At 35.1% G+C, this 21,666-nt stretch overlaps 1 protein-coding gene across 1 annotated transcript in view; it reads right to left on the bottom strand.

The window, feature by feature from the left end:
• Positions 1 to 271: 271 nt before the first annotated feature.
• CRPPA (CDP-L-ribitol pyrophosphorylase A) overlaps positions 272 to 21,666 on the bottom strand; it is a 340,908-nt gene continuing 319,513 nt past the window's right edge. The window contains exon 10 of the mRNA XM_077856701.1: positions 272 to 370. Coding sequence (XP_077712827.1) covers positions 287 to 370 — 84 coding nt within the window. The 3' untranslated portion in view covers positions 272 to 286. The remainder of the gene's footprint in view (positions 371 to 21,666) is intronic.

Genomic DNA, 21,666 nt, shown 5'->3' with positions numbered 1-21,666 from the left:
ATAATTACAATTTTATAGCAAGTTTTTTACGTGATACTTCTAGTTTGTTTTTGTAAAACACTGGTCTCTTATGAATAATAAGAAAGTCTCCTATTACCTTGAGTCTCCAAATGGAACTCAATCAGAAGATCTGTTCTCATTCAGTGATCAAAACTCAATCCCCCAATTAGGGCCTTCTGTGGGTAAAAGAGGAAAGAAGGAATAGAAAATGGATTTAGGGGCAGCCTGGGTGGCTCAGCGGTTTAGCACCACCTTTGGTCCAGGGCCTGATCCTGGAGACCCAGAATCAAGTCTCAAATCTGGCTTCCTGCATGGAGCCTGCTTCTCCTTCTGCCTGTGTCTCTGCTTCTCTTTCTCTCTCTCTCTCTCTCTCTCTCTCTCTCTCTGTGTGTGTGTGTGTTTGTGTGTGTGTCTCATGAATAAATAAATAAAATCTTAAAAAAAAAAAAAGAAAATGGATTTAGTAAAAAGAGTGAGGACAACTGTTAGCACTTTCCAAATTTGACACGGCAGCAGAGCAGCCTTCAAGTGCACCTGCAGGACTAACTTCCAGAACAACACTGCAGAAATGATCTATCAGACATTGACTACTACCACAATCAGTAAACTTCAACCAACACGACAAAATAGGTTCTATTGTCATTCATGAGGCTGAAACAGTGAACAAATCAGACAATAAATTCCTGTAATAATGAAGTTTTACTTTCGGGAGTAAGGTAGGAATGATAGATATGAAGCAAGCAAGGTAAATATGTAAAATAGATATTATGTTAGATTCTGATAATTGTTATGGAGACACACAAAGCAAAGGAGGTCTGCAATTTTAAATAGGCTAATGGAGGGAAGGGTGCAAAACATGTTGATATCCAATGGAAGAAAGTTCCAGGAGGGAGAAAACCTGACATGTTTAAGAAACAAGAAGACCAATGAGATTAAAACAGAGTGACTAAAGAGTGTTAATAAGGTGTGGCCACTAAGTTACAGGCAGGGTAAGAAGGTGGGGATAGGCAGAAACCTATAGGTCATAGCCAGCACTTTGGTTCTTTGTGAGGTGGGGCGCTGTTGACGGGTTTGTTGGTAGAGTGACACAATCTAATTTATTTTTTAAGAGGATTGCTCTGGGTGTTAGAAAGAGGGAAAGAGATTTGTTGGTAGACTAATGAAATAGTCTGAGCAACAGATGATGATTCTCATCACAATGCCACCAGTAGATTTCTTAGGTATGAATAAATATATCATAGATACAGCTGACAAAATGTGTTGATCAAGTGGATATTAGGTGTGAAAAAAATAGAGGAGTCAAAGGCAACCAAAGATTTTTCATTTGAGCAACTTGATGCATGGAGTTTCCATTAACAAACGTGTAGAAGGCTACACAAGTAAAATTGGGCGAGGGGAGGATCAGAAGTTCAGTTTGGGACCTGTTAACGTTTGGAATGATTGCTACCCATTCAAGTTGAGTGTCAGTCAAATGAAGAATTACTGTCAAATGAAGGATATGAGTCTGGAATTATACACACAGCCCAAGCACAGATTTTTCTACTGAGATGTGGAAACAAGATGTCATCTAGTTTTCCTAGGAAAACCCTTCATCATTGATTGCCCCCATTTCCCCTGAAGTCTTTTATTTTTTTTTCATGTTTTCATCTACTTATGTTTGTTCTATGCTTTAAGATGTTTCTTCTACTTGATTTTCATATCTTAATAAAACTTAATACTTGCCCTCACTTCACTTGATTTTTAATTTAAAATCATGTTGTAATTCAAGGGAAAAAAGTATGTAAAAAAAACAAACCAAACTAAACCAAAGCAAAAGTATGTATATGTGCACACAGACACTGCATTGTGAATGTCTTGAGATGTCCTTATTATTCTCATTGTGTTAATTTAAACAGTTCCTTCTTCTCCAGAAGCTCTACTCTTTGCCTGCTTGTCCCCTGAGGCCGTATTATCACTTGTGCTGCTAACTGAAACTCAGGTACAACCTTGGGAGTTACTTCCCATGGTGTCGAGCTCCTGAATAGTGAAAAGCTTATTGGTTTGGGCTCTTGGATCAGGAAAGAGGCAGCTGGAAGATGATCAAATTCTTATCAAGGTACCAGCAAAAAGATTGCCTACTCTCAGACCTCTTCTGAGGACTCAGTCCACAGGAGTTGTAAGAACCAAGAACTTCCACTGCATTCTATATTGACTGTGTCACAAGAGATAGGGGAGCTTCTTAGGATCTTCTGTTTCCTGATTCTTGCCTTGAACATGTATGTTGTGGATTCCATGCCCAAAATACAAAGCTTCCATTTGCTTTCTTGATGCTAAAAAAAAAAAATTGTCAAAATGGTGAATACCACACTTCATATGCTCAATATTTTATTGTCAGCAGAGGCCCCAAGTAGCTATGCAAGGCTATAAAGTGGAAAATGAAAGAAATATAAGCTACCACTGATTTAACACCTAAAATGTGTCAGATATCCTGCTAGGTACTTAACATCTAGTCCTTGTAACTATTACACAAGGTACCTAATATTGATCTCATTTATACGTGAAGACCCCTGTTTCAGGTTGCAGGTAAAAAATTATTCTTAGTCACTCTGGGTCAACCCAAAACTTCCTGGCCCCAAACCCCATAGTTTTTCTATTATACTCTTTTACCTTTGAAATATTGTTACTTTTCTCAAAAGATCAATACATACAAATATGTCTGAACACTTTTTGAGTATTTCTTGACATTTTCTGTATATACTATATCTTGGGATGATAATGTCTCAAGTATCAGCCAGTTTCTGTCAGAGACTGATATGGCAGAGTGAGCAATAAAAGCCAGGGTCGGCTATCTCCAAAGCACATGCCCTTTCCACTGCGCTATAGTATTTTCTATAGTAAAATAAAAATAATTTTTATATTATCCACTCCTCAATTCCTCTTATTAATGTATATATAATTAAGAGTTGACATTATTTTGAGAATTCATTGGACTTAAGTATATTAAAGCAAATTTCTTTGTGTTGTCCTAGCCATAAGGCAATTTCTAGAAAGTTCTGACCACATGCTATGGCACAACACAGTTATTGCTCAGCCTGAAACCTTGGTGCCTTGAATTTGGCCTTGCAACATGCTAAGGTTGGGAGCAGAGTTGTTGATGTATGTTTGATGTGATCCCAACATAGAGACATCATAGAACTACTCTAGTCCTTCCAAATTATATACCAAGATGCTCAGGAGTAATCGTCATTCTTAATATACTGGATCCTGTCCAGGCCCAGATTCTTGGACTTCTCTGAATCTCTCATTATGACCTCAGAATTAATCTCTTTTAACTGGGAAGGACCACCCAGAAGTAGCCCTTAAACTGGAAGTAGCCATACCAAATTTCCCAGAATTTCTTCAAGCTAAAGTGTCACCCAGGACCACACTGAGGCAGGGCAGGACATCTAGTGGAGTTCTGGTTTGGACTCAACTTCCAAGAATGTGTGGTGTCTCCTCCAGCATTGAAAAAGCAAGTCACAAAGTCTAAAACCTACTCACTCATAGAAGTACCTTGGTTGCACTGTATCATCTCACCACTTGGCTTCAGTGTTACATATGAGCATCAGCTGTCCTCATCTGAAGATCACAGCCTATAATCCTAGCCTGTGCATTACCCTAAGAATATGGTAAAAGTCATCTCTCCAATTTAGCTTACCCAAAAGGTAAAAGAAATCTTTAACTTTTTTACTGCTAAGTCATCTTTGTCTAATTCTTGGTAAGTTCAAAATATTTTAATCAAGATTGTATATAAAATTATTAACTGGGTAATGTAGTACATGACAATTTTTAGGTGAAATGTGTCATATACACGAAGGATATCAACACTGTTTGTCATTCAGCTTATTTCTGCCTGTGAATTTTGGGAACAACACAATCATAAATACCCATTGAACAAAGACGTCAAGATTAATCCTGTGAATTGACAGTAGTAGATTGAGATTTGGTACTTTTTTTTAAGCCTGGTTGTGCAGTTCAGTGCTTTAACTTACATTTACTTCTATGTCTTTGTTTCACATGAGCAAAAATGGAATGTGATGAATGAGCATATTGAACTAGCCTCTAGCTGAGAATTTTTGACCTTTTGAGTATATATTACAACTGCCATATTCCTAACCTTTCTATTAAATCCCTGAGCAACCCCAAATTGATATTGTTATTTAAAAGAAATTTTTCTTGTGTAAAGGGATACTAGTATAGTAACACTGCAAGTCACCATATAATCTGACCTAAGCATAGACATGCCTCTGAAAAACCCAGGATGCTGCTTTTCCTTCAACCATCCATCAACTCAATGACTGAGAATATAAGAAAATTCTGTTTATGATATTCCAGTTTCCCTCAAAACCAAGAACAAGAGGTCTTATCAGTTTGTGAAATATTTTAGATTTCATCTAAAACAGGTAAATTGATGTACAACTGATAGTTCTAGTGAGAAAAGAGAAAGTTGTGCTGGATTTATTTGTCTATTTCTTAAAAAGAGGAGGGGGTTAACCCAAGAGCCATTTGTCAACCACCATGTGGAATCACTTATACCAGACTAAGCCATCAATTAAATTGGAAAGCATCGCCCTATAGTTTCTAGATTGTAGAACAACGCTTATACAACTGAGAAAGAGTGAGCAGCAAGACTGTACCTGGTTAATCCAATCCCCCGAGTTCTTCCAATTCTATTACCGTAGATTGTCTTTCATCACCTTCTGGATTTTTACCTACAACTGCACTGTGATGCCAGCATCCAGTTACATATCCACACCACTGGTTAGCAGACAGACTAAGAAATCTCTCCAATTTAGTCATTTATGTGTCAGCAAGCAGGGAGCCCCACTTCCCTCATTGCCAGAAAACTTACTTCTGCAGCACTGGAGTGATGGCCAGACATTTACAAGCCATTTTCTTTGGCTGACAATTTTGTTTTTAAACCCTTAATGGAGCATCTGCAACTACTGTTTTATTGAACTAATTTCAAATGCAGTCGTGTTTCCAGTAATCTATGACAGTTTTAAAAGTTTGAAGAGACCAGGAGTTGGAGACAACAGTAAAGCAGATGTGTTTTATTGAGATGTGTTACTTCTTACTACACTATGTTATAGACCTATTTCAGGAGGCAAACAATAGGTCAGGCAACAACAACTCCCCTTTAAATGTACATAATTCCAGGTCAAATAATAAAATGAGAACATATAAGCCACCAAACTCCTTGTCCAATATGCAACTATCACAAATGTGTATAAAAATACAAGATGAATGATTACAAAAGAAGTCCTGAAAGTGCCACAACAGATGATTAATTTTGAATAAAATATTCTTTAAAAAAATAAACAACTACTGAGAACCCATGGTGTGCCAGGGACTGCCTTAGATTCATGGAATTTATCAGTGACTAGGGTGTCTGAGTTCAAGAAACTAATGATCTGGGGGATGGCAAAAGCAGGCTAAAACAAAGATAATAAATAAGTAAATTACAAATCTTGCTAAAAGTGCAATGAAAAGACAAACAGGTGGAGCAGGAGCAGGAAGCTCCAAAGTACAAGAACTGTCTGGTGACAGAATCAGGGTAGTCAGGATACCATCTGACAAAATGATATTTGAACAAACACTTGAAGGATAGTTGGGGAATAACAATTATATTTTAATGATAAATTATCAATTAAAAATGAAAGTCTAAAGAACTAATCTGAAAAATTCCACAAAAATCTGATGAATAGAGGTGAAGACTAGTAATAAAGTATCAGAGAGCAAGAATGATGGAAAAAAATACACTCAAGTATTTCTCCCTTTACTGTTCCCAACAGCTTTTTTCCCACAATTCACTTTTCCCTCATTTCCTGTTCTGCACTTCTTTGCTTTCCCCCCAAAATTTACATGCTTCCTATCCCTCTTTACATAACTATACTTGTTTCCAATAATACATTACAGGTGTCTACCCCTTATCCATGGGGAATACATCCCAAGACTCCCAGCAGATACCTGAAACCATGGACACTATCAAACCCCATACATATTGCCTTTTTCTAGACATACATACAATGATAAATTTAATTTGTAAATTAGGCAGAGTAAGAGATTAACAACATAAAATACAATTGTAACAACAGACTCTAATAAAAGTTATGCAAATGGGCTCCATCTCCAAATATCTTGTACTGTTCTTACCCTTCTTGTGATGATGTAAGAAAATGCCTATGTGATGAGACAAGTGAGGTGAATAACAGGCACTGTGACCGTAGCACTAAGTTATGTTTGTCAGGCTATGTATGCTCAGGAGGAGAATCATGCACTTCTGGAATGCAGTTGACCTTGGATAACTGAAAATGCAGAAGACAAAACTGTGGATAAGGGAGAACTAGTATATTATATCCCAGGAAACCAACATATCCACTTACTTATCCTTGCTGGAAACACTTTCTTTACTTACACTCTGACAATCAGAATCATAGTAAAGACTATGTTTCATTTATTAATTTTCTTTTGCTCCTGAAACCCTTGCCCTAGAATGAAAATCCATCAACTATAAACAAAAATCATTAATTTTAAAAGGATATTATGAAATATATTATCTCAATCCAAAATACTCAATTTTCATAGATTGGAATTTTATATTTATAATATTTATAAGTATATATACATATAAATTTGTGAACAAAGAAAACAAGTTCATGTAGATAATAAGCAATAGTATGAACAACTTTGAGGATATATTGTAATGAAGTTTATTTTACTCACTAAGGAAGGAAGAGATTGGGTAAAATTGGATAAGGGGTGGCAGTTGGAACTTATCTTTAGACAGGTCATTTGCTATCAAAATTGGATATGCTAGATATATTAATTTCCTAGGGCTGCCATAACAAATTATCACAAGCTGGGTGGCTTGAAACAAATTTATTCTTTCATAGTTCTGAAAGCCAAAAGTCCAAAATCACATCCAAAAGGCTTGGCAAGCTGTCTGGATTCTCTGAGGGAGAATCTGTTCCATGCTTCTCTTGTAGCTTCTGGTGATTGCTGGCAATCCTTGGCATTTTTGGTTCATAGATGCATCATTCCCATCTCTACTTGTCTTCACATGGTCTTCTCTCTGTGTGTCTCTGTATCCAAATTTCCCTCTTCTTTTTTTTAAAAATATTTTATTTATTTATTCATGAGAGAGAGAGAGAGAGAGAGAGAAAGAGAGGCAGAGACACAGGCAGAGGGAGAAGTAGGCTCCATGCAGGAAGCCGGAGGTGGGACTCGATCCCAGGTCTCCAGGATCAGGCCCTGGGCCGAAGGTGGCACTAAACCACTGAGCCACCCGGGCTGCCCAAATTTCCCCCTTCTTATAAGGATATCAGTCATTGGATGAGCATTCACTCTCCATTATGACTCCCCTCATAACTTGATGATATTGCAAAGACCCTATTTCCAAATAAGCTCATAATCACAGGTGTCAGAGTTTAGAACTTGAACCTATCTTTTTGGTGGACACAATTCATCCCTCTGGATAAGAATTTCATTTTCCTTAAGACTATGACAAAATGAAGAAACTACTATGTTAATTAGGTGGTGTCTCTTTTCCTGAAACTATATTACTGATTTAGCGTATTGGTTTCAGTGGGTCTTGAGTAGGGCCTTAGCAATTCTTAAATACCTCTATTAAGATTATATTTATTTTATTTTATTTTTAAAGATTTTATTTATCTATTCATGAGAGACACAAGAGAGAGAAGCAGAGACACAGGCAGAGGGAGAAGCAGGCTCCATGCAGGAAGCCTGATGTGGGACATGATCCCAGAACTCTGAGATCACGTCCTGGGCCAAAGGCAGACGCTCAACTGCTGAGCCACCCGGAGCCCCTATCTTTAAAAAAAAAAAAAAAAAAGATTTTATGTATTTGAGAGGGAGAGAAAGGGAAAGAGCAAGAGCAGGGGAGGGGCAGAGGGTAAGGGACAAGCAGACTCCCCACTGAGCAGGGAACCTGAAGCAGGGCTTGATCCTAGGACCCTGAGATCATCACCAGAGCCGAAGGCAGATACTTAGCTAACAGAGACACCCAGGTGCACCATGAGTATATTTCTCTTGATGAGCACTAATATATAGAATTGTTGAATATATAGAATATTGTACACCTGAAACTAATTTAACATTGTATGTTAATTGTAGTGGAATTAAAATTAAGTTAAAATAAATAAAAATAAATCCAAAGTTTAAAAAAGTACCATAAACTAAAAAAAAAAAAAAAAAAAAAAAAATCTTAAATACTCCTACAGTCTAAAATTTCCTGATAAAATGGAGGAAGAGAAAAAATGTCTTAATGTGGATGCCACGGGTTCATTTTCTAATTAATTTGCATAAGTCTGTAATGGGTTGAATTATGTCCTTTCAAAAGACATGTTCATATCACAATCTCTAGTACCTCAGAATGCAATCTTATTTGAAAATAGGGTTTTTGCAGATGTAGTCAAGTTAAGGAGAAGTCATTAGGGCCTTAACCCAATGTCCTCATAAAAAGAGGAAATTTGGATAGAGACAAATATGACATGAAGATAAACACAGAACACCATGTAGAGATAAAGTCTGAGATCCAGGTGATGCATCTACAATCCAAGAAAAACCAGATTGCCAGAAAACTACCAGAAGAGAGGCATGGAACAAATTGTCTCTCACAACCAACCTGTCAATATCTTGGATTTCTAGCCTCCAGAACTTTGAGAAAATACATTTATATTGGTTAAGTCACCTAGTATGTGGCACTTTGTCATGGCAGGCCTAGAAAACTAATGTACCTCTTGGTGTAAGAAAACTTTATACCTCTTGGTGTGAAGAGGCTAAAATTGATATGACATAGTATATGTGATAGATCTTCAAGGTCACAATGAAAATTTCAAATGTTGAATCCCAAGGGTCTGTCCTTTACGAGAGTTTCCCAGTGCAACCCTGTCCACACTGCTCTACCACCGACACCAAGGAGAGTTGAGTCTAATTACTGCTCTGCTCCATCAATAATGGGGGATGAAACTCAGGTTGCTTTAACAAAGGTAGTCTATGGATGAAGTTTTGTCTCTTTTCTTTTGCTTTGTATGATTAACTCAGAAAAAGAGTCTAAGAGGGCTCTGAAATGTAACATGTAACTAGCAGTAACTCTTTGCTACCAGCATAATAGTATCCATGTTATTACTCTGTCATTTGTATGAAAGGATAGGAGTAGGCAATGGACGCAACTAAAAATACATTTCTGAGTCTCATTTGCTCAGAGGATGGTCAATAAAGTGTAAATAGATCACATAAGCAAGGTGTAATAAAGCATTGGATGAGACTTTTGGAAAAGTTTTATTAAGCTGGCAGGTGCTCCTTTACACTTCCCTCTTCTTTCTTTTCTTTCCAAATCCTAGTTGTAAAGTTTTGAGGTCTAGCAGCCATTTGGGGACCAGGAGTGGATGGCTTAGAAATTCATCCAAGATTTCCTGACACTCCGTGTTACCTAACAGATATCAGTAACTGCCAGTCTCCATACTTTATATTGATTGACAATAAAATGATATATATTTAAATTACTCTATTGCAAAAAATAAATAAATAAAAAATAAAAAAAAAATAAATAAATAAATTACTCTATTGCAGTCTGTCACTGGCAGCCAAATGCAATTCTTAACTGATACAAAAACTTATCCATGCAGTGGATACACCTTTAGTTTAGAAGTCTCTAGGTAGCTTACTCCAACTTTGTCATATTTTACAATGCAGATTAATACATTAACATTCCTCATTTTGGGAACTGAAATAAATATTTGACCATGAAGATATTAATGTACATTTTAGGAAACATAATTCTTAAAAAGCCATAATAAATATTTTTTTCTATCTTGTGATCTATTCTTATTTTATCAGGCAACTACTTCAGAAATTAAAAAAAAAAATTTACTCATTTTAATTTTTGCGTTAAGTAGAAAAGTAATTTTCCTATAGCCACAAAATGGATAAGACCTGACTCTTTGATGTGAGTTTGAGAGCTTGATTAAGAGCTTGAGAGTTTTAAATTTTGTGGATTGCTACAATAAATGAAGTCTGGAAATGGTTAGCAGTGATTCACTGAGACTTCTCTAAATAGCTTCACTAGCAGAGGAGTGGAAAAAGTGGAAATTAAAAAAGGAAGCACCTGAGGGACCTTTAATTCCCTAGGTATATTAGCTATTCCTTTGGAACACAAAAATTGTCTAGGGCATAATTCTGAGAGTATAGGTAGCTTTAATATGGAAAACACTTTAAGACATGCCACAGAACCACTTAACTGGGGACCTACCAGGAAAGTTTGTGTTTTTCATAGTCTTTTTTTAAAATAATTTTTTTTAATTTTTATTTATTTATGATAGTCACACACACAGAGAGAGAGAGGCAGAGACACAGGCAGAGGGAGAAGCAGGCTCCGTGCACTGGGAGCCCCACGTGGGATTCGATCCCGGGTCTCCAGGATCGCGCCCTGGGCCAAAGGCAGGCGCTAAACCGCTGCGCCACCCAGGGATCCCTGTTTTTCATAGTCTTAGAGATAACAGAATAAATGGGAGCCACTCGTTGCTTTTAATAATTCCTATTCCCTTTCTCCACTCAAAGACAAATTAAATAGAGGGAAAAGGGAGACTATCATCTGAACTCCTAAATTGGGGCTACAATATTGCCTAAGATTAATTTTATATCATCTATAACATCATAAAGTTAAAAGGCACATCATCAAAATGCCTCTTTTAAAAAACAGCAACAATATGACATTTTAAGGAATTTCTCCATGCTGAGTTGAAAGACCTTATTAAAAACCTATGCTTTTTTCAGCAATTTTGCTTAAAAATTGTATTATTTCACTTAAGGAGTCAGTTCAATTCAATATCTGGTATTGTTTTGTTGAGGGTATCATCCTTCAAGTGAAAAAACAAGTTGCCCATGATGAGCAAGTATCTGAGATGCTTCAGCTGGTTTGGTTTCTCTTCCTGGCTATAACTAAAGTTAGCAAAATTATGCCAGAGACCCAAGAAAAAAATATCTTCAATTGATTACCATCCTAGAAAAGTCAGCCATAAAAACCTTTTAGGATAGGATGTTCCAGACCTGTCAGTCCCCGATTGACAATCTTAAGAGATATCAGACTTCATTTAAGAACTTCAGTATAATTCTTGGCCAAAGAAATCTAAAGTGTTTCTACCATTCTCATCCTTAACGTTCTCTATTTGAAGATTTTCAGTTTAGGACTTCTGATTCTACTACTATTCTAAGTGCTTTCTTCCTCCCTTCCAACCATCATTCTCTTCTTTTTATTTTCATTGTCGTTATCCTTCTAAAATGCTTCTACATGACAAGTTTCTTGGGTTCTTTGAAACTGAACCTTGATACATCAGCATAATATTTAAATTTGTATGGCACCTTAGAGAAAAACGAGATTTCATATTCATTATCTTAATTCTGATGAGGTAGGTCAGGTAGGAAGAATCATAAATACAAATTTGGAAATTGAGGACCAAAATGGGTATTTAGAGCTCAGCCAGGATCACATATATACTAAGTGACAGAGCCAAGATTAGAATCCAGTCTTCAGCTTTATACTCCAGTTCATCATTCACTGTGTTGTACTTCACTTTCACTCTCACTTTTGAAACGGGTATTTTTGCTCCAACAACAGGAAGGTGATTAAAGTGACTCATGAGAGAGAGAATTCTCTCCCAGTTAGACATGTCTTCAAATTCAATTATTATTGTTGGCAAAAGTTTAAGAAGATACTAAGGTAAGACAAATATCTGTTTGAAATAAGCAATTTACATTATATTACTCTCGACAATTAGGTCATTTACCAAAACTACAATATTCTATGCTATTCATTGCAAATCTAACACAGTGTCATTCTTAAAAGCTGAGCAAATGACAACTGTTTTCAGAGGTATCCTTTGCCTGAATTATGTGTTTACCGTAGGGAATTTTATAAAGTCGGTACAAGATATCATAACACTGTCTGTTTGGATCAGAGGGCTTTTGCTTCTAGATTTACAGGACATTTGGCTTGTATTCTTTGCTCCTCTGTCTCATCAGTTGTTTCTAAGGAGACCTATATTGCCACAGTCTTGGAAAATGGTCTACAGGGTTAGCGAAGGATGAAGATTGGTGGCAAAAATCCAGTTTTCTGTTCTTCCAATTCCTACTGAATTTTAGCTCCATCCATAGCCAGGAGAATCAGCCTAGTTCAACTACAAAAATAAGATTGAGTAAGCACACCCAGAGCCCAAAGAAATAAAAATAAACTTTGTAGGTGAGAGTATAAGTAGCTGCAAGTTTAAGAATAATGTATACCTGTATTTTCCCTTGATTTTTTTTGTTTCTTTTAGCCATATTTGTGGGAAAGAATAATTCCAAATTTATACATTAAAGAAAAAAATACTAAACTTTTCTTAAATCAAGAAGTAATAAATTAATTATCTGCTCAGTGAATATTTATTGAGAACTTATTCTGAGAGACATTGTGATAAATACCGGGGATATAATGTGAACCAGATAAGTATAGTCTTGTGATCATGAAGCCTACAGGTGGTGGAAAATAAAAGTTAAAATTAAACATAGTAAGTGCTACAACAATGGACATATAGGATTTTTTTTATTTTTTAAAATATTTTATTTACTTATTCATGAGAGACACGGGGGCGGGGAGGGCAGACACACAGGCAGAGGGAGAAGCAGGCTTGATGCAGGGAGCCCGACATGGGACTCGATCCCAGGCCTCTAGGATCAGGCCCTGGGCTGAAGGCAGAGCTAAACTGCTGGACCACCCAGGCCGCCAGACATATAGGATTTTATGAGAAAATTTAAAACAAAACATTCCCATGGGCATATCTAAGATTAAATATGATCCACTATATCTTAGGTTTAACTCAACTCAAACTTTCTTCTGCTCTTAAAGGATGAGGGATAAAATAAATAAGAGTAGCGGTATCTGGGTGGCTCTGTCGGTTAAGTATCAGACTCTTGATTTCCACTCAGGTCATGATTTCAGGGTTGTAAAATCAAGCCCCTACTGTGTGTGTGGAGCCTGCTTAAGATTCTCTTTCTCCCTCTGCACCCATTCCCTGCTTACACACACTATCTCAAATAAACAAATAAATAAATAAACCGACATTATTAGAAGGGTAACCTTGAGCTTGCTATAATATAGAGAAAAATGTAGATCATTCTTAAACTTAAATCCATTAATTTTTAAGATTTTATTAATTGTAATGTGCTATAATACTTTGCTTTCTAAAATACAAAGATTATTTTGAACATTAGCTTAGACAAAAATCAAAAGACATACTGTTTCATGCTAATATAATTTTTAAGTGTACATGAACTCACAACTCTGAGATTAAGACCTAAAGCTGAGATCACCCAGGCAAATTCTCAAGCTAATAAATTTTATAGTGGTAGAACTTTATCTTTTCTGTTCCATATCTTAAATTGAATTTACTTAGGCTATAATTTCATGAGCAAATAAAGTCAACCAAAATTTCATGGTCGAGATAGACAGCAACAGCTAATGTTCATCTGTACAAAATGTAATAAAGAATTATATTATTCTATAAGATGATCAGTGCTTTAGCATGGTCATACAATGATACCACATTTCCAAACAGCTCACCTAAATTTATTGTTAGGAAGCTAATCATGATAGCCTGCAACTGATGCAAATAATCATAAAGTAATAATGAATGTAGTATGTTACAAATTACTTTCTATAATTCACGAAATATTCTAACTGCTTCTATGAGAAATAACCAAGAAATCCTTGGCAAGATACTGTACTGATCTTACAATGCCCTTCCAGGGAAAAGAAACTTGTGACAGGATCCTCAAACTTTCACGACAAAAATTCTAGCTTTGAGTTCTTATCTTGAAAAACAACAAATTGAATGAACAGCAACATTTATTTCTGTTAATAGATCTTTACTGCTATCAGCTGGTTTAGAAATATTTTCCACAGGAAATTTATTCTAGTCATTAAGATAGCCCACAACTGGAACAGATGATAATAGATGCTCAAATATCAGCCAACTGGATTTTCAAGGTTTTTAATAATTTGAAATACCTTTAAATTTCACCAGTAAGAATCAAGTCTACTGAATTTTAGTCTGGAGTCAGATCAGAGTTATTGTAGCAGTAATTTAACAAAGGAATACTTTGTTGCAGATGTATTTCTTCCTTGTTTCTCTAATATAATACATGTCTACTTGACAAATAATGCAAAATTTAACTATCGGGGATCCATGGAACTGACAGGGATTATGGTACCCTAAATATAGAATCTGTGCAAGTGTTTGCAAAACTCAGATTTATATCAGTCCAAAATAAGTACTTTCTAATTATTCCATCTAGTCTTATCTCCTAGAAGACTACCAATCTGACAGCTGCTATTGCTACAGCTACAGCCAAGCCTACTCTAGCGTAGATAATACCAAATATACACATATACAAGTTTTTTGATGTTTTCACTTCCCAAGAGAGTAGTTGTCAACTGGCCAGGGAATGTGTCTGTGTGGGCCAAACCACAGAGAAATATTCTTATCTAGTGTATATTTATTTTATTATTTGGCATATCCTAAATATGATACAAATTTCCCTTTCTCCATGAAATGTTAATATATGTGTCCTGATCAGAGGCCAGAAATTCCTGCCGTGCCAGTACTTTTAAAACAACAGCAAAATAAAAAGTTCTATATTATATTCAGATATTATGACTTAATGCATTTTTAAAATTTACAGTAATACAAGTAGCCTCAAATAAAATTTAAAATATGCCTAATATTCTAAAATAGAAGAATATTATTATTCTTTAAAAACATTTCAAAGAAAAAATTTTCATTCTTGAAAAACTAATGTAATTTTTGTGAATATTTTTATCTGGTACTTGGTAATTGTTTCATGTTCAAAAATATTTTTAAATTTACTGAAAGAAGAAATTGAGTATATAACTATTTAAAAATATCTAATCATATTAGCATAAGAATTATAAATTTTCATATATTCAGTCCAATTCAAAATACTTTTTCATTAATCCACTTTAAAAATCCATTTCAAAATAATGAAAAAGAATATTCATACTAATTTTTAACAATTTCTTACTGCCTTCTATTTTGAAAATTAACATTTTCAAAGTAATTAAAATTTGGTTTTTAGTAACTTACTGAATTTGACTAAGCTCACATATTTGCTTTCTTTTCCTATTACAACCACTTAAAATGACAGCAATAATAACAGAAACAAAAATAAAGAATATACTCATAACAGTCAAAGAAATGGAAGGAGAATGAGTAATATATGAGAAAATTTACCAAAATAACAAAAAGCAGATGAGGTAAATTCTCTTTCTGGCAGTTGGTCAGCCTACATACCCTAATATAACCTGCTCTAAAAATAACTAAAAATGCAATGTACATAGCATCAGTTAATTTGTGGGTATTCTATAAAAAAGTAAGGATTATTTGAGGCTAAAAATAAAGTGACAGAAATTAAGCAAAAGAAAAATGTTTTTACTTGGAAGATATTTGCCAAACCCAGGTAATCTTGAGCTCCTGTTTTCATAGTTTGATAGATCATGGGAAACATGAATAAACCCTGGAGCCAAGCCAACATGGACACACTTATAGATGATTTTCCTACATAAATTGGAGAGGACACGGTGCTATATTCTTGGTTAGTATACAGGTGTACTCTGTCTTCTATAATCTCTGAGGTTCTTACCCTCACCTCTCACCTCCATCTCTCATCATCAACTACACCTTTTATGAGAATTAGTAAAAGAAAAAAAAAGTGTCTTGAAACTTGGTGCTGGCAGAGGAAAATAGTTAACTTTCTTAACAATTTATAAACACAAAAAGGTTCTCAATGAGTTTTACAAACCAGTGGGATGCTGTCTGGAATATGTGAAGAATTTTAAACCATGAATTTATTTTGTAGTAGTCCTAGGTTTTTTTGAAGTAGTCCTAGTAAGTTTAGCCACTGGTCAAAAAAAAATTTCATCCTTTCTGAGGGACATTAATCCTAAACCAAAGACTTAAAAAAATGCCAGATAAACATCTAATAAATATGAACTTAAAAGTGCCCAAATATGTAGGAAATCAAACACCATGAAGGAGAACCAGGAGAATTAACAAATAGTAGAATTAGACAAAAACAGGAAAAAAGAGCAAGGGCAAAAAATAGAAAACAGTAATGGATATAGTAGATATTAATCCAACTACATCAGTAATCACTTTGAACGTCAATGGTCTAAATGCACCAATTAAAAAACAAAGATTGTCAGAGTGCATAAAAAAATAAGACCCCAATATATTCTGTCTACCACAAAACCACTTTTAATATAAAGATTAATAGAGATTAAATGAAAAGACAGAAATATACCACTGTAACACTAATCAAAGAAAGGAAGAATAGCTATATTTCAGACAGGCACACTTCAAAGAAAGCTATTAGGAAAAAAGAATGACATTACATAATGATTAAGGGATCAATTCTTCAGACAGATATGACAATCATTAACATATATGCACCCAGAAATAGAGAATTAAACTATGTGAGGTAAAAACTAATAGAAATGCAAAGAAAAATAGATGAAGTCACTGTCACAGCTAGAGACTGTAGCATCCCTCTATCAGAAAGGGAAAGATCCAGCAGGCAGAAAATCAGTGAAGACAGTTGAACTCAACAGCAGTATCAATCAACTGGATATAGTTGACATCTATAGACTAACTCATCCAACAACAGTATACACATTCTTCTCAAGCTCATAAGAAATATCCACCAAAATGGACCACATTCTGGGCCATGAAGCACACCGTAAATTTAAAAGGATACAAATCCTAGAGTGTATGCTCTTAGACCACAATGGAATTAAACTAGAAATCAGTCACAGAAAGATAACTGGGAAAGCGCAAAATATGTGGAGATTAAACAATACACCTCTAACATTTGGGTCAAAGAAGAAATCTCAAGAGAAATCACAAAAAAATATATAGAAAAACTAAAAATGAAGACCCATCTTATCAAAATATGTGCAACACAGCATAAGCAATGCTTAGATAAAAATTATAGCATTGAATGCATGTATTAGAAAAGAAGAAACATCTAAAATTAATCATCTAAGTTTCCAACTTGAGAAGCTAGAAAACAAAGAGCAAATTAAGTCCAAAGTAAAAAGGAGAAAAAAATAGTAAGAATTAGAACAGAAATCAATGAAATTGTAAATAAAAAGTCAATAAAGAAAAACCAATCAAATCAAAAGATGGTTCTTTGAAAAGCTCAATAAACTTGATAAACCTCTGGCCAGACTAAGAATAAAAGAGAGAAGACAAATTACTGTTGTTAGAAATAAAAAAAAAGAGGCATCACCACAGATTCTTTGGACATTGAAAGGATAAAGTAATACTATCATCAATTCTATGCCAACAAATGAAAACCTAGATGAAATGGACCATTTCCTTTAAAGACACAATCTGCCAAAACTCACACAAGAAACAGAAAATTGAGTCAATTATTAACCCTCAAAACCAAAAGGCACTAATGGATTCACTGGTGAATTCTATCAAATATTTAAGGAATAAATTATACCAATCCTCTATGGTCTCTTTCAGAAGGTAAAAGTTGAAAGAGTACTTCCTAACTCATTTTATGAGGCCAGCATTACTCTAATACCAAAAGCAGGCAAAGACATTAAAAGAAAACTACAGACAAATATTTCTCATGAATATAGATGCAAAAATCCTGCATATCAGCAAATCAAATTCAACAATGTATAAAAATAATTATATACCACCACCAAGTAGAATTAATTTCAGATATGCAAGTCTGGCTCAACATTAAAGAATTAATATAATCCATCACCTCAATAAACTAAAGAAAAATCACAAAATTGTATCAATAGATACAAAAAAGCATGTTATAAAATCCAACACCCACTCATGTTAAAAACTCTTAGTAAACTAGTAATAAAAGTGTAGCATCCCTAAATTGGTAATATCTATAAAAACGTACCACTAATATCATTAATGATGAGAAACTCAAAGCCTCATCACTGAGATCAGATGCAAGGCAAGGATGTCCTCTCTCACCGCTACTTTTCAATATTATCCTGAAAGTTCTAGCTAATGGATAAGATAAGGTATAGAAGTAAGAGGTACAGAGACTGTAAAATAAGAAATAAAATTTTGTTTGTGGATGACATAATCAGGTATGCAGAAAATCTCAAAGAAACAACAAAAAACTCCTGAAAATAAGGAACAATTATAACAAGGTTGCAGGATATAAAGTTAATGTACAAGAGTCAATCACTTTCATATATACTAATAATGAACAAATGGAATCTGAAATTAAAAACACATCAGTACCCAAAAATGAAATATTTAGGTACAAAACTAACCAAAAATGTACAACATCCCTATGAGGAAAACTATAAAGCTCTGATGAATGAGGGGTACCTGCCTGGCTCCAAGTGGTAGATCATGAGACTCTTAATCTCAGGGTTGTGACGTCAAGCCCCACGTTGGGTGTGGAACCTGCTTTAAAAAAATAAAAAATAAAAAGGGACTTGGATGAAATAAAAACTAACTACACAAAAGGAGAGCTACCCCATATTCATGGATAAAAACATTCCATGTTGTTGTGATGTCAGTTCTTCTCAACTTGATCCAGAGATTCAATGCATTCCCAATCAAAATTCAGCAAGTAAATTTGTAGATTATCAATAAATGGCTTCTAAAGTTTATATGAAGAGGTAAGAGACCCAGTAGAGCCAACATAATCTTGAAAGAGAAAAAAATTGGAGGACTGACACTACTCAATTTAAGACTTACTATAAAGCTATAGCATTCAAGACAGTGTGCTATTGGCAAAAGAATAGATAAATAGATCAATAGAAGAGACGACAGGGCCCAGAAATAGATCAACACAAATATACTCAACTAATCTTTGACAAAAGAGCAAAGGCAAAACAAGAAAGAAAGAAAATCTCTTCAACAAATAGTGCTGGACAACTGGACATTCAGGCTCAAAAAAAAAATAAAAGAATCTAGACAAAGACCTTACAGTTTTTCACAAAAATTAACTGGATCACGTATCTAAATACAAAACAGAAAATGATAAGATTCCTAGAAGATAACATAGAAGAAAACCTAGATGACCTTAGATAGGCAATGATTTTTCAGATATAACACCAATGGCACAATAAATGAAAAAAAGAATTGATAAACTAGGCTTCATTAAAAGGAAATAATTAAAAAAAAAACCAACAATTTATTCTATGTCAAGAGAATGAGAAGAAAAGCCACAGACTGGGAGAAGATATTTCTAAAAGACAAATCTGACAAGGAAATGCTATTTAAAAAAATAGAGGAGTGCCTGACCCTTGGTTTCCGCTCAGGTCATGATCTCATGAATCATGAGATCAAGCCCTGCATTGAGCTCTGAGCTCAGCAAAGAGTCTGCCTGAAGTTTCTCTCCCTCTGCCCTTCCTTCCACTCATGCACACACTGTCTCTCTCAATAAATGAATCTTTAAAAAAATAAAAACTAAATAATAGAAAGTTTAAAACTCAAAAAGAAAACAAGCAACCCAATTAAAAAATAGGCCAGAACCTCAAGAGATATCTCATCAATAAAGATGTATAGATGCCCAATAAGCATACAAAGAGATATTCCACATCATGTGTCATTAGGAAAATACAAATTGAAACAATATAGAGACAGCGCTGCACACCTAATGGAATGGTCAGGATTCCCACAAAACCAAATGATGATATGGATGTGGATCAACAGGAATTCTCATATATTGTTGGTGGGAATGTAAAATGGTTTAGTTACTTTGAAAGACCATTTGACAGTTTCTTACTAAACTAAATATACTTCTACCATATAATAAAGCCATCATTGTCTCTGATTTTCTTTCTTTTTTTTTTTTTCATTTTTACTTTTTTAGAATAAGAGACAGAAAGTATGAGCAAGGTGGGAGGGGCAGAGGGAGTGGAAGAGAGAGAATCCTAATCAGGCTCCACTCATAGTGGAGAGACCAACATGGGGCTCCATCTCACCACCCTGAGATCATGACCTGAGCTGAAATTGAAAGTTGGATGTTCACCCAACTTACCCACCCAGGTGCCCCACTATCCCTGATATTTATCCAAAGGAGTTGAAAACTTTTATCCACTCGAAAACCTACACACATATTGCATAGAAGCTTATTCAAGATTGCCAAAACATAGAAGCAACCAAGATGTACCTCAGTAGTGAAAGGATACCTAAATTGTAGAACATCCAAATGAGAGCATATTATTCAGTACCAAAGAGCAATGAGCTATCAAGCCATGTAAAAACATGGAGAAAACTTAAAGACATATTACTAAATAAAAGAAGTCAATCTGAAAAGGTTACAAGTGGTATGATTCCAATTACACGACATTCTGGAAAAGACAAAATTATGGAGACATAAAAAAGATCAGTGGTTGCCATGGTTGGGGGAGGGAAAAAGCATGAATAGAGCACAAAGGACTTTTAGAGGGTACTGAATATATTCTGTAAAATACTCTGATAAAGCTTAGGAAAATGAATGTTTCAGATTTAAAAAAATAAACATGTAGCAGAACACAAAATAAAAAATTACAAGGAGCTACCTCTTTGGAATGGGACTGTGGAAAGATAGACATGTGGGTTAGAGAACCGCTGTTTCTCATTATAAGCTCTCCTGTACTAGGTGATCTTTTTCCTATTAAAATGAACCACTTCCATCTAAACAATGAATGATAAATAACACAAAATCAAAATGAAATGACTCTCGTTCAGAATGTTTATCATTCATGGGACTAATGGCTGCCCAGACTTATATTTTTCATTTGGTACTATTTTCACTTCTTTGTCAGTATATGCTATTCCATATCATGAGGTATAATGATACCTACCTTTTTCTGAAGAAGAGAACCTGAATAAACCCCAGAGCTAAATGCAAGACACTTTTTTAGCAGTTTGTAAAATATTTTATAAACATCATCATAAGTGAGCTGAGTTGCCTTATCAATCATAGAGGTGGAAGAGAAAGATGCAACTGAGAGTCCCTGGAATCATTCCAGCTAATTTATAACAGAGCACAGTGGAATTTAAAGATCCTCAAGGCTGTAGAGTTGGCAGCTCAGCCATCTTAATAGCGCTGCCCCTTAACTGGACACACCCAAAGAGAGACGATGATGCTCTAGGACTGAGGTTCACTCAGTGAACCTTGCACCGATCCAGGACCAGCTAGCAGAGAACCTGACTCACAAGAGTCAGTCCCACTATGTCTCTAGTAAACCTTGCACAAAATTCCCTTGGTCTTTTTTTACTATTATTACTATTTTTCAGGTTTTGTAACTGAAGAAAATCTTAGGGACAGAACCTCTTCTTTTCCTCCTCTCTTCACATAGAAACAGGAATGACAAGTTGCAAGCCTGTTCCCTAGTGAGATAGCTGACGCTTTTATGGGGGTTTGCTACTATGCTGTCAAAAGGACACAGCTCTCTAGACATTATAAAAGAGGGTATATAATCTCATCAAGGGGTCAAATCTATTCTTTTCTATTAAAAGAGAAAAAAAGGAGATTTCCATTCTTATCTTATTATTGTCAATTTTAATTCAGTCTTCCCTCCGATTTCCT

Source organism: Canis aureus, chromosome 18 (assembly GCF_053574225.1).
Source record: "Canis aureus isolate CA01 chromosome 18, VMU_Caureus_v.1.0, whole genome shotgun sequence".
Taxonomy (NCBI): Eukaryota; Metazoa; Chordata; class Mammalia; order Carnivora; family Canidae; genus Canis; species Canis aureus.
Note: the sequence above shows the minus strand (reverse complement) of the source record. Positions and strands in the feature narration are given on the sequence as shown.